Below are 19,784 nucleotides of genomic sequence, written 5' to 3'. Positions count from 1 at the left end.
CGCTCTCCCAGCATGCACCGGTGGGAGCAAGGGAGCGTGGGAGAGCCGTCGGCTGTGACTGACACCCGGTAATTAATCCTGGGAGAAAGAACGGCGGGGGGAGACGGGAACGCAACGCTCACACAACCTTCGTACAACGTTAGCTCAACATGGCCTTAAAATTCAAACTCCTTACGGGTGGAATCCAGAGGGAGACTTAGAAAGTTTCTCCTGAAGAAAGTTGGTGATTTATTTTCCCCTCCTCTCCTTTTCCGTTCATTTACGGCCTTGCAATTTGTTCAGAGCCTCATTTCTTTCTTTCCTGACGCTCCTTCGCTTCCATCTCCCCCTTCTTTAATCTGTCTTTCTCATTTCTTCTTTCCTCTCTGCGTGCTCCCACCCTCTCCTTCTCCTCTCCCCTTTTCTCCTTCTTCCATCCCTTTCTCCTTCTGTCTCTTTCTATCAGTAATTGCTAGCCAAGTGTTGTGCAGGGCCGAGGTAGAGAGCAGGCTAAATTGGCCAGAACATCGACCCCACTATTATCATCCGGCTGGGATTCATTCAATGCCCCCCTCGAGTCCTCCCCGATCTACGTTCATTCCTCACTCTATCCCTCTTCCTCTACCAAACCGCCACTAAGAAAACTGGGGAAAATCTGAGAAACACATCAAGGGGCCAACAGAAAGTCCAAAATGGGGAACACCCCCTCCTTATAACCTGAACGCAGCTGAGCAACCAGCTCCCATGGGTGTCTGTCCCTGGTCCTCATTACCGCCCTGTGGTGTATGAGTGTGTATTTATACTCACCCACATTTTTTATCAAAAATAAAAATTATTTGATGTTGTATGTTATAGAAATATCCACTATGTGGACTATATCCTAAAAGAACATTTTAGTACAGTTGCCTATGGAACTCTCAACACAATCTTGACAAAAATCTAAATAAATTTAAAAAAATCTATCTGACATTTTTTAATGTATGTTTAAAGCAAATATAAAAGCAAAAACAACAACAAAAGTACGATAAAATAGATGGCATAAACAATGGACACAAGCAATGAAGCACAAAAGCAAGACATAAAACTAAACCACAAAAAAGTGGTCAAAAAAAGATACAGCATAGGAAATCGCCAGAAATCTGTTTTTAAAAGTCATATACCTAATTTATCCTGCCAGGTTTCTCAGGCAGGTTGATCCAAAGCGTGGGAGGCAAACACCTGGACTGTCTCTTGTTTCTAATATGGAATGTTTCGATCAAATCAGAATCAGAAATACTTTATCGATCCCCAAAGGCAAACTCTTTAAACTATGTAGCACACATTAACCGCCCATCAAAAGAACAATTGCTGTAAAGGAGCAAAAATACAAGAAAACACTGACAGATAGACTACATCATGAGCAACAGGCCTGCACACAAACAGTCACACAATGACGGAATTACACAACATCCAATTTTAATCTTGCATAGCTAAACTTGAGCTTTGAGAGGGAAAACGCGTTTTCAATTACTCATACACGCACGTACACACACACACCGACATGCACCCCAATTACCAGAGATGGTGGCTCTTTCCCAGCCTGACCTTCAGCAAGGCAAACTGGGAAATGACTTTAAGAGGATTTTTTTTTCCTTCATTTGCTCTGTTCGTGAGTGGGTTTTGAGAGAAAGAGAGAGTGTGAAAACAAAATGTGGATGAGGAGGGATAGAGTGTGAGTGACAGCTGTAATTACAGAGCTCTAACATGTGGGTGAGAAGTAAAAAAAAAAATGCATGAGGAAGGAAAACAGCAGACGACAGACAGAGTGAGGGTGCAAAGATCAAATGTTGACCGGCTGACGAGGCGGGGCAAAGGTCGGTGAGAGAGTCCAGCTAATGTTCAGTTCCTAACTGTGGAGTTAGGAACGTAGTAGAGATGGCATAGCAGGGTCCTCTAAAATAAGCCAAGTAATGAGCTTTGACAGCTGTTGCTTGCAGCAGCCGTACTCAAATGCCTTACTGACTAACAGGACAATAGGGATGAGCTCCAAGCTCATTCATTAAAACAGGGGTAGTAACTCAATATATGTTAGTGATGTGACATAAGGGGGTAGGCCTTTGACATAGTAGTAAGGTTTAAATACATTCATATATTCAAAAAAATTTATAAAATAATGAACAATCTTAAAAATCCAGCTTAAAATCTAGTTTTGAAAATATAATTTGCAGCACAGATGCATGAAACAGCATTTGAATATGTTTGGACATAAAAATCATTTTTACTGATCTGATTTTTTTTTAAATCAGGGAATTTACTGTAATTGGAATTTACTGAATTTACGGTAAAATTGGTTAAAATCTGCCAGTTATTAATCAATTGATTGTTAGGTTGATAAAACATCAGAAAACTGTGAAACATGCCCATCACAACTTCCCAGAGCCCAAGGTGATGTCATCAGATGTCTTTGCCCGACCATTTTAAACCCCCCAAATATTCTGTTTATTTTACTGACAAGAAAAAGCAGCAGACTTAAATGTTTAATCAACTATCATCATAACTAGTTGGCAGTTAATTTTCTGTCGGACTAATTGATTAATCAACTAATCGCTGCAGCTCCACAATGTTGCTATTCCATCATTGTATGATGCAAGTCATAAAGGCTTTTCTATTTGCTGGCCCAGGTAAACTCTTTTAGTGTTTAGTGACACTTGGAAAAGCAATGCAAAAATAGCTCAGCAATCAGCATTTAGCACCAAAAGTCACCAAAATGTAACAATCAAAGATGTTGCAGATTATCATCTTGATCAAGTATAACATGTACTCATATTCTTGATCATGAAAATATTACACAATAGAGCAATGTTTATGATCTTGCATAGATACCGGTCGGCAGGGGATTAATTAGCGGCCGTTCGGTTTTGTTGCTGCTTGGACAGTTAAGTGTTATGCAGGAGGGGTTCGGCTACTCGTCTGATTCAATAAACTGTTTTGCTGAGTGATGAATCCACAGGAACTTGACAGATCATTCAGGCCAATTGGCGAGCCAACAATGAGCTAAGCAACTTAACAGATGTTTTGGTTGTTAAAATTGCTTTATGACACATACTCACTCATACAAATGTCTGTCATATAAAAGTATGAATGCTGTTATTTTCCTGGGAAATTAGAGTGTAAGGCTTTGTGTGTTATGTGGGTTATTCTGTTTGTTCTCTGTTTGTGTATATTTCTCCCAGTATGAACTCCTAGTTCCATGACTCAGAGAGTGAATGAGGTCTAAAAAAAGGAAGAGGTATCATTAGGCAGAGGGATTGTTAACAATATTTGTTATCACAGTCATGATGAGTCAGGGGGGGAGGATTGGAAGAACCAGATTCACCAGTAGTTGACTCATACACCCTGATGGAGCACACTGAGAAATAAAAACTTGAACATCTTCCTTCAGCTCGATGCATTCCTGTATTTAGTTCCCTTGTCTTTCTCCTTGGCACTTTACCCCCTTTATCTATCACAACATCTTATACATTCTCTGCGTGCATCTCTAGCTTTCCATCTGCCCTTGTTTTTCCACCTTTTTTGTCACCTCCCTGCGTCTCCGCTAACATTTTATCTCTATTTGTCTTTCTCTATTGTTCTCGCCCTCCTCTGCTGTTTCGCAGTCTCTCTGTGGAAGACTGAATCTGGGATGCAGCGGTTTATACCCTCATTAGTTCTCTGTCACCATGACTGATCACTAAGTACCACCTGGAATCAAAAGACGCCTATTAAACCAACAGCCGCTTGCTTTATGTGTGTGTAGAAAGACTGTCTCTCTGTGTGTGAGGGGCTAATTCAGGTTGACGTTGGATGAGAAAGAGAGAGAGACAGAATCCATGACCATGTTTAGGCAAAAGCAATCACTCTGTTAGGTGTTCTTTTCCAAAACAGTATTGTGTTGCTAATACTTGCATAACAAGCTATCTTAAGCTGTTTACAAATCACTATAAATCACAGCCCATCATGGCTTACTGGTCAAATACTGTATGTTGTGTATTCTTATGCATTGCAATGTTCTGTATGCGTTACATGTGGGTCGACTTACGGGTGCAGGGCATGGACGCCGGGTCTGTTTCAGAGCGGAAGTATCCCTTGTCGCAGACGCAGGAGGTGGATCCCTCCCTGACGGAGTAGCTGTGGAGTGGACACTTGGAACAGGAGCCATCAGTGGCCAGAGCACGGTAGTAACCAATCTTACAGGCTGAAAGATAACAAGGACACAGAGGAGGGTAGGTTTGGTTAGATGTGACGTCAACAAGCAACATCAGCTGGATATTGCTTTATCCTGAAACACAAGTATATCACGTAAAGCACTTTTATACTAGAGAGGAAGGTTTTAGAGATAAGACTGAGTCTACTGCTATGCTAACAGCTCTGCAAGGCTATACTTAGGCATTTCGGTGCATTTAGCTAAATGCTAACGTCAGCATGCTAACATGCGCACAAAGACAATGCTGATGTTTAACAGGTGTGATGTTTACAGTTTTAACCAGTTTAGCAAGTTAGCATGCTAACATTTGCTTATTACCACAAAATGTACAGCTGAGACTGATGGGAATGTCATTAGTCTTGCAGGGCTTTGGTCATAAACCAAAGTAGTGGGCAAATTAAAATTTTGACCTGATGATGGCGCTGGATGAAAAGTCAGGGGATCACAAAAGTTATCACAATTTACACTGTGGGGGGGAATGAATGTAGGTACCAAATTTCATAGCAATCCATCAAATAGTTGTCAATAAATTTCACTCAAAACCCAAAATGTCCTAAATGGCACAAGAGGAAAAGTCCGGGGAATATCAAATACAATAGGATCCATTGAGACACTGAGATATTTCACTGGAGAAGTGAAACTTGTGCAGATGAAAAGTCAGGGAATCTCCAAAGTCATTATGATGCATCCTCTGAGAAACATGAATGTCTGTACAAAACTGCATGTCAATCCATTCAAATAGTTGTTGAGATATTGCCATCTCAAATAAAAATCCCCAGAAGATCAATTTGGAATTCTACATCCAGAATAAGTATCACGAATGAAGTTGATATAAGTGGCTGTCTAAGGTTTTGGTAAGAAGCGGGTGTTGCCATAGCATTGCACTTGACATCAAATAGTTATTTTCCAAAGGAAGAGAAGAAGAGAACACTGTGATCTTTCCCATTTTCCCCCAATTAGCAACAAGAAAACAATATGTTGCCCAGAGGCTTCTACTTCTCTACCCAATCCTCCCTCCCTTTGTCTTAATTTTCCATCTTCAGTGTTTTCTCCCCTTTCTCCTTTCTCACGAACCTGCATTCTATTATCAAAAACAACAGAACAAGAGTAAAGGGCAATATTTCCTCTGACAAAAAGAGAAGATCAAATAACTACCTCTTGTCTTTCTCACAAATTTAAGCTATGCTCTATTGGCAAGACTTGGAGCCACAATGAAACCAGAGCCATTGGCATTTCAGACCATTTAACAAACAAATGCCACTAACACTTGGCACACTAGGAGCTCTGTCACTCTCACAAGGTTGTTTTCACTCTGTAGGGCCTAATACAAACACACCTCAGTCTGAAGTGGTAACCCAAGTGACACTTTTCCTAGTTTTGGCGACAGTGCTCGCCTATCTTTTGAGTGACAGTTTGATTGGAGGGCTTGTGTTTCAAGGAGTTTCTCCCTCATCTATCCGTTTCTATAATGGCCAGGGAAACCTAGCAGGGTTATATTTCACCCTCTAAGCGCTGAACCAGAAGAGGAGGACAAAAGAACAATTCTCTGAGAGGTGTGGCGCAGACAGTCGCGACATCGTTTGGAGCAAATAACCAGTGAGACTGCCGTGTGCTTGGCAGTGGGCAGCGAATGGTATTGTGGCCGGAGGGTCGGTGGCTTGGGTTTTGGTAGAGTGGGCGGTGTGTGTGAATGTGTGTGTGTCTGTCTGTCTTGTTATGATGTAAAAAGACCCATTGAAGACAGATAGGTAAATTCATATCCAGTATAAATCAGATAATTACACACCTATAGTCTGCAGGGGTAAAGCGATCCTCCCCTGCATACCCACATACACACACATAGAGTCTTGCTGTCTTCACAAGCACACAACCCAGATCTAAAAGTGCAGTTGAAAGGCATGGATTCAAATGCCACAGTCATAAATACATCAGGGGATCCTGCATACAAAAGAACAGTCACATAAACAAACTCCCACATGTGTTCACCACCCTAGAAATCAAATCAGTGCCTATCCACATACACCACAGTGAGGAGGAAGTCCGTCCTCCAACAAAAACACACATTCCACCCGACATGCTCGCACGTACAAACAGAAAAGAAAATCCACAAACCCCCAAAAATACTGGGAAATCCCTCTCTTGAAGGCATAATAAAGTCAGGCTCTTTGCCCCGCAGCCGCTCTTCTCCAGCAGCTGGATTAGCATGGCGTGGCGTTAACCGAGCCGGGCTAGCTGCTACCTGCTGAGCAATTCTTTGCCCATTCCCACTCAGTCAATCAGGGCTAAATCCCTGCCGCTTCACTCGCTAATGCTAAGCTAAGGGTCCCTTTGATTGGAGCCTCCAGGGGTGCGTGAAGCACCCCTGGAGGCTCCTTTTTTCTTCAAAAAAAGGAGAGATTAGTGGGGAGGCGCTTTGTGTTATCTCTCTATCTTTAAAGCAATCTTTCAATGCCCAGTCTCATCACTAGAGACAGAAGGACACTGGGATTTGTGGGTTTAAGAGGTTGTGACCGCTTCAGGTGACAAAACAAAGTTGCTGTTAGGGTTTATACATGTGCGCTGACCAGGAAAGTGTCCAGAGTTGAGAGTGGGGTCAACCAGCTGTTTGAGGCGATGCCCCCTTGCTAAAAGCTGGAGGGAGAGTTAATTGAGTCCCATGCTTCACAGCCTTTGGGCCTGAGCCTCTTTAAAAGACACCGTCTAAGAGCAGGCTACCTCAAACTGTGCAAGGTTGATGAGTTTTTCACTCATCAATTATTAAGCTGTCCCAGGCTGACCCCAGAGTCCCCACAGGATGTCCCAGAATTCTTTGCCAAACAAATCCCTGTTTGCCATAGACATCCTCTGGCATCTTCATCTGTGGTTTGAAACTCTGCATTTCAGAAATTGTGTTTGAAAATGTGATGTCAACATATGAGGGCTTGTTTATAGCAGTGACTGCCCTGCAGAAAGGAACAGTCGAGGGAAAAGAGAGGTCGATATCCAAGTAAATTTGCTTCCTATTAGGAGTGTGAGTGTGTGTGTGAGGGAAGAGACCACAGTAGTGGGTGGTCCAAGAGACCGTGGCTTCAGAGAGGAATCTCCCTTAAGACTCGCTGGATTTATCACTGTCCGGGCCAGCCGTGGCACACCCACACACAGGCGCAAATACAGACACACATGAACACACATGTATTTAGTTTTTATGGGATCTGAGCTGTGAAGCCCTCATCATATCCTCTCATACAGCTCTCAAAAGTCTAACCCAATTTTTCCACACCATCTTTTTTATACTGTCTCCTTTTCCGCCCCGTCACTCTCTAACTCTCCTATAATATTTTTTCTCACTCTCATTCGCCCTCTGTCTCTCTCTCCCACTCTCCTAGGCTTTCTCTCGGCAGGCCTCCTTTCAGACAGAGAGGGGTTTGTCAGGTGCCAAATCCCTGAGCTGAGAGATCAAAGGCAGACAAAAAGACTGGTGACTTACTGTTCTATTCTGGTAAGGCAAAAAAATTGAATCCCTCATAGACCGGGACATCACATTCTTCCCCCTTTTCTCCCCCAGCTCTTTCACTCATTCAATCCTCCTCTCTGGCTTTAGTCTTTATTCCCTTTTGTCAGTCTTTCCCCCGCCCCATCCCCATCCCTGTAGTCTCTAAGCTAATGCCCGTTTGGAGGAAAAGTGGCAACGAGGGTGGAGGGAGAGGGTTGAGGGAGTTAATGAGTAGTTTTGTCCGTGTGGCGGGGATTCTGCTGGCTGAATTGGTTGCACCGCATGAGGGGAGGGGAAAACGGCAACTTCTGTTCGAGACAAAACCGTCGACGCAGCCATCTGCAAAAAATAGAAGTGCACAAAAGCTAATGATACAATGATAGCTACCCACAAGCGAGCCAACTAAAACCCAGCTAAGTTTTCCTCTGAGTGGCAACAACCTACACACCAGGCTTTGAACAGCCACGGATGCTCCCTACACTGCAGCCAAATAAAACCACATCTACCCACACACCCACCCACTGCAGCCCACCTTGAGTGACCCGCATGCAAAGCCTGATAGGCAAGCTATTCTGCAGCCTACACAACAAAGTATCCAGTACAGCAAACTTGCGCTACAATAGCCATCCAAAAACCCCAGGAATATAACACCCAGCACACGGCACACAATAACTAGGCCTGCCCAGGCAGAACAATTGCCTCTCTTGAAATCAAAAAAGAGAATTAAGTTCAAACTGCATCATTTTCCTTCCTTTCAAAGCTTCGCTTTATCTTCTTTGGGTGATGAAAACTTGTTCGCTTTTTTTAGTCATAACAGACAGTGAGCGCTCTTCAGAAGGAGCAGTCAGAGGCGTCCTCACAAAGCCGCTCTTTCAAAAAACGAAACGATCAGCTTTCAGGACCTGAGGGCAAGGAGACTCTCTCCTTCTCCTGCACCTTGAGGAGCCAGCGATATCTATTCAACCTGCCTCTCCGGCATATCCCTCTGCCTTTGTGTGTCTTCTATCTCTTTTTTTTTCTTTTTTACCCAATGGAAAGCAGTTCGTTGCTTAGGTGAGACTCCTGCTAGAAAGGATTACTATTCCAAGAGCGCTTTGTTTACCCACTGGCTGCAGTCCCCAGCTGGGAAAAAAAGTCTTGGATGTATACAGTATACTGTCTATTCCCTCCCAGACACGCATATAGATAATAAAAGATGATCCACATCAATACACCTGAACCACTGGCATATTAGCAGGGATAACTAGCTGCTGACCGTTAGCATCTGTCACTGGAACAGCAGGAGAGTGGAGCAGGTTAACTCATTAATTCCGTCACTGAGGGTTATTAATTACCCCCGGCCTTGACGGCGACACACAGCCACACGGCCAGCGAAACCCATCAGCATGATGGATGAGGGACACACGGCCACCGAAACTGATCACCATGATTGATGACATACAATAGTTACACATCTTGACCTTGACCTAGGGGGAAAAGGTTCCATACTAGTGGTACTATCCTTTTAAATGCAAAACCAAAAACCTCGGGTAGTGACATCTGGGTTGACATCCTTACTGATGTTAATGACGGCTAAAAACAAAAGCCAGTGAGGCTAATGATGTTAATAACACACAAGCCAACCTTGCTGACAATCACTGCAGCTTTGCTGACGTTGGCCAGAGCCAGGGGGTGCAAGAGTTGGCAGCAGTTTGTCTGTCAAATGCAGGATGATTTATAACTGTATTTTCAGCAGCACCAATCCATCACACAAGAGCCACCCAAGACACTGGCCTAATTAAAATGTCTGTACCTAACACATAGGAGCACCAGCCAAAGAAGCAGATGAGCAAAGTAAAGTAAAAATGAAAATTATAACAAAAGTAGACCCTGAGAGCAAAAAAATGCTCATATTCAGTAACATTCTAAAGCCATCAAAATACTTCAGGACAACCAACTGTTCCTTTATGCTAATTTCCTGCCATTTTGATCAACCAAATTCAACACAAGAGTGCCACCTGAAATGTGGTAATTTACAGCATTTTATATGTTCATAATATATTTCTTGCCATGTATGTCGTGACAGTCAGTTTTTTCTGAAACAGTTTTTTTAGCCTAATTACAAGTATAGAGCCAAGTTTGAGTGTACTGTGGTGCTACCTATATTGTTACTGTTTGGATTGCATAACTGAAAAAATAAACCCCCAAAAAATATTGTTCTGAAGACTTCCTGCGGACCAAGGTCTCTGCATTCTTATTGACACGTAGGCCTCAACTTCCTCCCTAATTCCTCTAGCCTGGCCTTAAGAAGGAATATGGAACAATGGTTATATCTCAAAAATCTAAAGTATTCCACCCAGCCACTTCAGAATGGACAAGACCACTCCTTAAAAAAATGAGGGTACTGAAGGTGAATGTAAGGAAAAGAATGAGACACTAAAAAAAGCTAAAGGGATTGACAGAACAGGGAGAAACGAAGGCAGCAAACAGATCCATCTTTGTTTGGTGAAATACTGTTTGACTTGGCTGCATTGGGTGGGGGCTACTTAGATTCCACTTTTGCACCAATGCCAGGTCAGCAAGGGTGGCACCACCCAAAGCTGGGCTTAGTGCCAACCCACTAAGGACCTTTTGTGACCTAAGATTTGCACAGCAGGTGCGTAATGGACTATAATTCAAGGCAAACAAGACAGAGATATATACACAAACAGAGGCCTACAAACCTCTGCACACCTGCACACGCTCAGGTATGCACACAAAGCCCTTCAAAGGCCCTGTGGACTACGCAGATGCACTTTGCACTACCATGCATGCAAACACACACAAAGACACGCACACATCCACCAAACAGACTTTGTGTACGCATGGTAACCACGGGGACATGAGCACAGCAGGGACGATGTGAGGTAAACAAACTCAGTCAAGATATTGTCTTGGTCCAATTTCCACAAGGTCTCCAAGGGCTCGAGTCTCATGTTGGACATGTGTGTGCATCTGCATATGTGTGTGAGCAGGCAGTGTCTCTAGCATGCTTTCCTGACATTGTTTACAATGAAAAGAGCTGCATTTCAATTCGATTATAAAAAAAAAAGAGGCAGAGAGGTGGGAGGTGGGGGAGTATGCTAATGTTGTTGTGCGAGGGGACACTCACATCGCTAAACAATTGGGGGACCTAAACTATTCTACTCACTGCGAGTCAAGGAGAATAGGGCAGGAAAAGGGAGGACGTGTGAGGAAAACACACACAAACACACACTAAGAATAGGTGAAGAGGAAGCGATAGGGAAGCAGTCTCAGTGGGGCTTCATATCCAATTCTGTAAGCAAGTGTAAACCACGTGTCGCGCAGTAGCACAAATACATAACAAATCACTGAAATCCCCCACAATGCAATGCCTACCATGCAATACATTTATCACATTAACATGAGTTAATTGTACTTTTATTCATGCTTGCATAGCATGTGTCGTACACACTCTAGAGCTAGACAATAAATCAATATCATATTGATTTTGCAATACGAGATTCAATATCATATGAGATTTGCTTGTTGTGACATTAAGATATACTGTATCTGAAATGTTGTCTTTTCCAGGTTTGTAAGGCTGCATTACAACACGTGGTAGAGCTTTTTGAGCTTATTTAAGTGTTGCAGCTCGGAAAAATGAATGAGACTCATTCTATTTGGCTGGTCATCATATACACAATACAAATTTAAAAAATAAAGCAGATCCCCACATCATATCATTATTCAATTTCCAGAAAAAAACATTCTACATTGTGTGTTTAGTCTTTCTAAACAAGAAAAATATAAATGACATACAGTTAAATATAACATACATACAGTTAAAACATTTTACCTGCAATAACCAACATTGGACCAACTAACCAATAGGCTAAAAGTCTATATCAAGATTAAGACAGTAACTAACAATATTTTTTTATAATTGATTGAATCATTTATCAAATATTGTTGTGATTCTTTTTTTTTGTTTAGTCTATAAAATGTCAGAAAATCACAAAACGTCCAAGGTCATGTCTTCAAATTCAGTTTGTTTTGAATCTATTATCAAAATAATTGCTGATTATTTTTCTGTCTATTGAATGAATCAACTCTAATCAAGATTATCAGAGCAACAATTCATGTAACATTATTTTTATACATTCGTACATTTTTATGCATTTCTATTCTCATGTTGCCATCACTTAATAATAGAATGACCAGTTAATGATACTGGGCTGTTTGGGTGTTTATCAGTTTATCAATATGTATTAAAAATTGAGATTCAAGTAAATTTAGGTCGATTTTTAATGTCTATAATTTCATAAACTCAGTTTATTATCCAGCTCTAAAACACATCTCAACGTTTCCACCCTACTTTCCACAGGTGTGTGACCTCAGGTGGCTACGATGGTACTAGAAAATGGTTAGAGTATGATGTCATTACCACAAAGCCATATCACATATACCTTAGAGTGAAAGTAAACCTTTACTTCCATATCATATAGCCTGCTATCCAGATAATTATGGAAACAAAAACAAAAATGAAAATCAGTTACATTGGAGAGTATGCCTTATTTAATCCTTAGCTTAGTGGAAAAAGGGGACTGATGGATGGATGTAACTATTAAGTGGCCACTGGGTTATGACCACATAGAATACCATCATGACTCTTAATATTTATATTAACGTTAAAAGCTGAAAGAAAAGAGTTTTGGTGGCTCCACTACATCCCTGTAGTAAATTAAATCAAAAAGCAAAGCACATTCAAACACACCTCACATACAAGTGATATAATCAGAGTGCACACACGTGTCGACACTTAAGTGTGCAGAATCAAGCATACAAAAACTTTAATTACCTAGTTGTCTGTGTTCTCGGGGGGGCAAGTTTAGCATCAACCTTGTCGGTTTTTCAGAAGCAGCTTGGTGGGTTATGAGGAAGGGTTGGAAAGGGTTGATTTACGGGTGAAAAGGAAGGTATTTTTAGGTTGTTTGTTTAGGCAATCTACTTGTAGCTCCCAGACGACAGCCTGTCTGGGGCCTCAAAGCACCTTCTATTGTGCATGTGTGTGTGCATGAGGGTGTGTGTCCCTGAGAACACTGTGCACATCGTCGTGTCTCTGCATTGCGTGTGTGTGAATACATGCAGTCATATGCACTGTGTGTGTGTGTGTGTGTGTGTGTGTGTGTTTGGGCTCACTCAGAGTACATAAAAACTTTCCTGGGTCACTAGGTCTTCAACAGCTCATGTCAGCCCAATGACGGTCTGCTGGTCTCCACTGTGGCTGTCACTGCTTTAACCTTTGACCTCTCCTGGTGTCACTCAGGCCTCACTCTCTCCAGACCACTTTCCCCTCGTCTCTCTCTCTCTCTCTCTCTCTCTCTCTCTCTCTCTCTCTCTCTCTCTCTCAAACAGCATCGAGGTCATTGCTGTCGTGGAACTGATACCCCCTCCAACTTGAAACTGTCAGCTCCTGTTCGCATGGTATGGCTTTGCATGATGTGACTGTGCATTCCTAAGTTAATAGCATATAGCATATGTATGTCTTACTTGTTTGTGCTATGTATGCACGCAACTGTGGAAAACAATTTCCTCCTTGAGGACATATAAACTATCTATCTATCTGTGTGTCCACTAACGTTGCTGTTGGGTGTAGTATACGTTGCCCTCCCTAACCCCAGGCTAGTTGAACCTGGGCTGGGCTGGGGTGTAACAGGAGCCTGGGGTTAATGGCTGCTGCTTAGACAGGGTTACTCTGCTAATGTGTAACGTTTTAGCCTTTAGCTATGAAGTGAGGACAGACACACAGGCGCGGTGACGATGGGAAGAGGCAAACAAAGGGCCGTGAGATTCAAATGCACAGCGAGCTTTGAAGTGAGTGTGTGGGCACCACTGGAAGAGGGCCAGAGTCGAGTTTCTAGGGTATGTTTTGAATTTCTTGGACTCCTCTTCTTCTTTCACTCCTAGTATGTGTACTGCTCTCTTCCTGCCTTTTCTGTTATCTCTCCTTATCAGTATGGTTTCTTTCACCAGTTAAGGTGATGCGCCACACTTGGCAGCTTTGTCATGATTCCAGTAGCACCCAATGCCCTGCAGAGCTGCCAAAAATGTGTTCATGACTTCCTTTATTCTCTTGTTTAACTGCCAAAATTGTATCTTTACACACCAAACACAAACGATCTATTATCGCACCAACACATAGCTCTTTTTGCCATTTAAATTGCTTAAGAGGTAAATTCTGTAGACTATCCATTGCTCTAGATAATCTACAAAGTGTGCTATCAACAGTTTTTACAGAGACTATTTCTTCAGCAGAAAGTTGTTCCAATGAATACAGTCTAAAGTCAGGTGAAACAACCCTACAATACACACAGGTAGTGATATTGACGGTAATATCAACCGCAGCTGCCAGAGGTTGTGACATGACCACACTAGGCTTGTTCAAAGAGCGATCACCGTCTGTACCCATAACCCCCCACTTCACCTTTCACATCTCCAGCCATTTATCAGAGGCACTAGACAGGAGTCAATTCATCTTTCTCTCTCCTTTACTCTATACACACACTCCTTCTGTCACACACATTCACGCTCTACTTGGATATCTATGTGCCTCCGTTTCATTTCAATTACTTCATTTTCTCTCAATCTCTATCCTATCTGTTTTCACTCTCCTCCTCTTTCTTCTTCCCCTTACATTCTTCCATGGTGTGAGCCTTCAAGGGATCGCGTCTTTTTTTCTTCCTCCGCTTCCAGCAGTATTTGACAGCTCTCTGCAGATCAGGGCGGATCAAGGTTTCTAATCCCAGAGATGCCCTAGCACGGACACACCTCTGCCTTTGGCTGGAGATCTGGAGCTCTGGATCCCCAATGCTGCGAAACCTCCATATCCCCAAATTACATTTCAGCTCTCCCACAGAGAGGTTACACCTCACAGGAAACCCCATGGTGTGTTTGACACACAGTGCTGGGCTGAAATCAAGGATAGGTGCATGTTTGTTAGAGTTTATGTAAAATGGCAAAAAGAGTTGCCAAGCAGGTCCCATTGTCTGCTCACCAGGACCTCCACCACTCACTAATTGACATGTTACATCCCTTTTTTTGATCCATCGAAGAACTTGTAAAAAAAAAGTGTGAGGTTTTTACGGGTTCATGTGATGGACTATTTCTTGACCGGGCGCAGTGATTTCCTGGAGGAACATAGTTCCGTAGACAGACAAACATAGCATTCTCCATGTTCCTCAACACAGAAACACCTTGATAACTGAACAATACTATAGGTTTATGTTATGGCCTTTAGTTTGGTATTGCGGATAGGTCTAAATACTACAATTCCCATGAGCCCCAGACATTGTTGCTACAGAGAAGAAGCCCGTCGGAGGCACAGTCAGAGCTGTAGTAAAATTGGAACTTCATTGTTGCAATTGAGAACAAAACAACGTGTCTCAGTTGCAGGATTCATTGAAAATTGACCCAGAAACCACCAGCGAACTAATTTAAACTGCTGAATATACAGTATTTTCAGGTTTCTACAAAGCAAAAACCTCGCTTCAGCAGCACACGCAACAGAATTTTAGGCTCTGTGATTGGATGTTTCTTACCTAAATGCACCTCGGAAGTCGTAGTTGACTTCTCTCCTTATGTTTTTATGTGCACAGGCTTGTACCTTCAACTCTTAATCAACGAATGAGCTACTTTGTAACAAAATTGTTCTTCTTTTGTGGTGATGATTCATCCGGCTCCAAACTATGTAGATAATGAACAGGACTTTACTTCCAGAACCCTGGATACCCAAAATACCTCCACAAAACTATGTTTCCTTACAACAACCTGACTGTATTCCACATACAAATCACACATTTTAAGTGTGTGTGTGTGTGTGTGTGTATGTTTTTCCAGGGAGAATGAGCCAGTGTGCCATTTCCTCCACCACCGTGATTAGAAAAAGGGGATCTCAGCTCATTAAAATGGGCACTGTGTCCAGTCTCAGGGCACATCAGATTACAGAGCGACCCTTTATTGAAAGGCTTTTTGTCAAAACCCCTAACTGATTGCCACGAAGCAGCCTTTGATTTGGCCACTGAACTCTGCGCCTGAGAAAAAGGATGACGACGAAAGAGAAGAAAAGACCACCTACTATCGCCCCGACAGGATGGAGGGAGCTTAAGATAGAAATCAGCAGGAGAAAGAGAGAGGGAGAGATAAAACATTTTCAGGGTGTTTGCAATCAGCCTCCCATTGTCAGATACTGAGGGAAAGTTGGCCGTCCGTCTGAAGAGCTGCTGGGCTGCTTTGTCTCCGGGCTCAGATTGCGCAAACCGATTGGAACGTTAATAGAAGTTTATGATACAGCATGTGATATGCCTGCTGCGACAGATGCACAGAATAAATATAGGACAGATAATGGTTCAGACACACACACATACTCTGTCTGTCCACACACACACACACACCCAGTCCTTGCTATCAGTAACACATTGCCCCAGATCAAAGGGATTTCTGTGCAATGGTGAACCAACGGATGAAGTGTAGAAAAAGCACGGTTGCCAGACTGGAACTAAATCTCTTTCCACTTCACATCCCCCTGTGTTTTTTGTCTTTTTTTCTCTCTCTACATCCCTCCCTGCCTCCTCTTCTCCATCTCCTCCGCTCTCTTTGGCGAGAGAGGTCTGTTCTCCCTCTCCTTCAGCACAAAGACGGTGGCAGAGGCCCTCTTTCTCTTTCATAACCTCTCTTTCTGAAACAGTCCACCCATGCCCGCTTATTGCTGTCCACTTCTCCCTCTGTCCGTCTTTCTCTGCCTATACATCCGTCCGTCTCTCTCTTTACAAATCTGCCTCTTCTCTTCATCTGTCGGCTGAGGGAGAAAACAGGGGTTTGGAGGAAGAGGGGAACGAAAAATTTAAAGTGAGTGAAAGAAAGAGAGGGGCAAAAGAGCAAGAGGGAGAGTGTGCAGGAGTGCAGGAGAAAATGGAGGGAGAAGAAGGGAAACAGCCGGAGTAATGGGGGAACAGCAGGGATGGATAGAAGGAGAGGGGGGTGAAAGGACTGCAGGGTTGTGTTGGTAGAGAGCTGGGGTATTGATTCAGGGCCTTTTGACATGCTAATTTGCTTGCTGACTGCTTTAATCGCTCCCTCTTCCCATCGCGGGCTTCAAAGAGAGGATGCTTCTTTAAAAAGATGAGAGAGGAGAGGAGAAAGACAAATTTTATCATCCTTTTAAACCCCTTATGACACTTCCACAGCTATATGTTCCTAGCACTATAACAACATCCATCTTAACAGATCATGTAGCTTACATGATCTGTCCTCACTCTACATTACCTAATTATAGTAGGCTATTAAATATACACTTTGCTCTTATCTGCATAGTATACTGTTTGGAAGGTAGTGTATCCTCGCTGTCCAATGAAAACCTAGTATCTCCAATTTTGGCGAATTTGAATTTTTAAGATAAACTGAAGGACCAAGTTTTCCTTTATGAGTTGAAATATTATTTAAAAACCCAGTAGATTATCTGAAAAATGCATCGTCACAAAGCTAAAAACAGGGCTGTTTTCCACAGCTCATTAAAAGTTGACATTTTGGCGATACAGGGTTTTCATAGGACATAGCGACAGTATAGCGACGCATTTAATATTAATTTTTACTTTTTTCTCCAAGATGTTTCTGAAGATGTCTTTCCACAATTTTTTTTCCCAGCTCTGTAGCTCCCTCATTTCCATTGTGCATTCAAGAGCAAAATCTAAAAACGAATACATTTTGCAAGCATACTTTGAGTATGCTTCATTTTGTCTTTTTGTCCCCAATAAACTATGTATAAACTATAAAATCAAAAGCTGCTTTGTAAAATGGGGCTGGCACACAGCTTGATTTTTCTTCTCATTTTTAAAAACAAAAGCCAGCATAAATGATGCCAGTTTAGTTCAGATAATTCATAATGTACTGTATATCAGCCTATTTTAAAAAATTTGATTAGATACTTGTTGCCATTTAACTTATACCAGTGTAATGATCTCACGCCACTGACAGGTTCTTGTTGTCAAAAAACAAATCAAAACATGATACAAAGAAGAACATATTTTCTGGAGCCCCATGCTATGAGCCATGCAGTGTCCTATTTGCTTTACACAGTATATGCTAGCTTTTAAGTGGGAAGTTTATAAAAACTTTTCATCTTCACATGTTATTTTGTCTTATATGCAGTACTGAAATCTTATTTCCCACAAAACAATTGAGGCTGGAATAATTCTACTTATTTCTAATGAAGTTTGACATGTTTCTGGCACTTTCTTAAAATCTGTCAGTTCCTTAAAACAACACAAAATAAAGCACGTTGCTCTTTTAATACTCAATAGGAGATAAATTACTTAAAGCTGGATATTCATGGCAGCGTATCCCTACACACTGCAGTGTAGCTGGCACTGTGGAAGCACTATGGCCATCGGCCCCGGGTCATGCTCGATCACCGGTGGCTTCCTGCCCTAAACAGGGCACCGCGAGGAGAAAGAGAGAGGGGTGATGAGTGTTGAGAACTGCAAAGGAACAAATACTGAGGCAGGACGGCAGCCCAAGCAGGAAAAACATTTCAGCACCTCAGCTAATGACGGCTGAATTACCACAGCTCCCCTCACCTCCCTCCTACAGCCAGTCAAGGGAGGATTTGTGTGTGTTGAGGGGACTTTTTTCATCATTTGAGGAGCCAAACAAGATGAGAATATGAAAAAAATGCTTTAAGCAATTATTTCAGCAGGAAGGGGAGGTTGGCAGAGAATTGCTCATGAGACATTTTGTCCTCTCTTTTTGTATCTGTTGTTCTTTCCTGCTCTCTGCTGGTAATAGATTCCTCGTCTCTATTCAGCAGCACAAAATGAGCCTCTCTGGTGGCAGGGAGAGTGATGAGTACATTCACCTCCATTCTGCTGCGCTCTGCTCAGCTCTGAGTGTGTGTCTGTGTGTGCATACTAAGGCTTGTGTGTGTGTGTGTGTGTGTGTCTGTGTGTGTGTGCATCTGCTATACATATTTATGAATGTGTCTGTGTACTTGAGTCTATTACTTAACATGTCCTTTTTTGCATGTATGTGCCTGGATTTTGGTGTTAGTTTGTACAAGTATGCATGCATGGCTGTACATGTGGCTGTGTACATGCACAAATTGGTTCCTGGCACCTAAGACACCCTTCCCTGCTTGTGTCTGGATTTTTATTATTCTGATTGTGTGCACACTCACACACTTGTGCATGTGTCTGTGTGTATGCGCCTGTATGTGTGTTTGTGGGAACGATGACGGGTGATGATGTTCTGTGTGCTGCTCCTAGTTGCTTCCCTCCGAACGGTGAAGGTAATCTCATTATTCAGCCCACTTCCTGGTGCTGCCACCAGAGACAGGCTGACAAACACTAACCACCTCGACGGCCGGAGCAGATAGAGGGAGGAAAGAAAAGTGAGGCGGATAAAAAAGACAGAGTGTGAACGGATGAAAATTGCTAACAGAAACTCAAGAGAAAAATGGAGGGAGATAAAAGGAGAAAGAGATGTATGAAAAGAGAAAAAAGCTCGTAAAGAGCCATTAAAATGACATTTGAAGAGACAGATGACATGGGCAGAAAAAACAAGCAAGCAACTGAGTCAGCCAAGAAGAAGATGCAAATACTTAATTTGTGTATATGCAGAAGAGAGGAAGGAGGAGGAAGAAAATAGGGGAGGGAGAGGAAGAGCAAGGGACTGAGTCTGTGTATTTAAAGCCATCGGGGACCGGCGGGCTTAAAAGAATTACGTGGTGAATTTAGAATGATGCTCCCAAGCGCATATTTAACACTGTCAACAGAGGGAGAGAGAGAATGGAAGACCCAGATACACACACACACACACACACAATGAGTGGAGCACAGGAGAGAAACTTTATCCCTAAAACCTCTTAATCCAATATGAATGAGAGTTTCCAGCTCAGCAGAGACTGCTGGGAATAGAGAGGGTGAAGGGGGGTCTCAGGTGAGAAAATGCTACGATCACACACTGACATCACAATTGAGCCCTAAGCCGCTATCCATACACACGCATGCAAACAGATTTTGAGGGAACACACAAAGTGGTGAAAATGAAGGTGAAGATAATGGAAGGTACAAGTGAATT

The 19,784-nt window shown here is 42.6% G+C and overlaps 1 protein-coding gene across 3 annotated transcripts in view; it reads right to left on the bottom strand.

Annotated features, from left to right (window-relative positions):
* The window catches only part of epha4l (eph receptor A4, like), a 55,283-nt gene that overhangs the window by 26,951 nt on the left and 8,548 nt on the right, over window positions 1-19,784 (bottom strand). For all 3 annotated transcript variants that reach the window (XM_044202430.1, XM_044202431.1, XM_044202432.1), the window contains exon 4: window positions 4,037-4,192. In XM_044202430.1, the coding sequence (XP_044058365.1) occupies window positions 4,037-4,192 (156 nt within the window). The remainder of the gene's footprint in view (window positions 1-4,036; window positions 4,193-19,784) is intronic.

This window comes from Siniperca chuatsi, linkage group LG7 (genome assembly GCF_020085105.1).
Source record: "Siniperca chuatsi isolate FFG_IHB_CAS linkage group LG7, ASM2008510v1, whole genome shotgun sequence".
Taxonomy (NCBI): Eukaryota; Metazoa; Chordata; class Actinopteri; order Centrarchiformes; family Sinipercidae; genus Siniperca; species Siniperca chuatsi.
The sequence above is the reverse complement of the archived record's forward strand: the minus strand, read 5'-3'. Positions and strand labels throughout refer to the sequence as shown.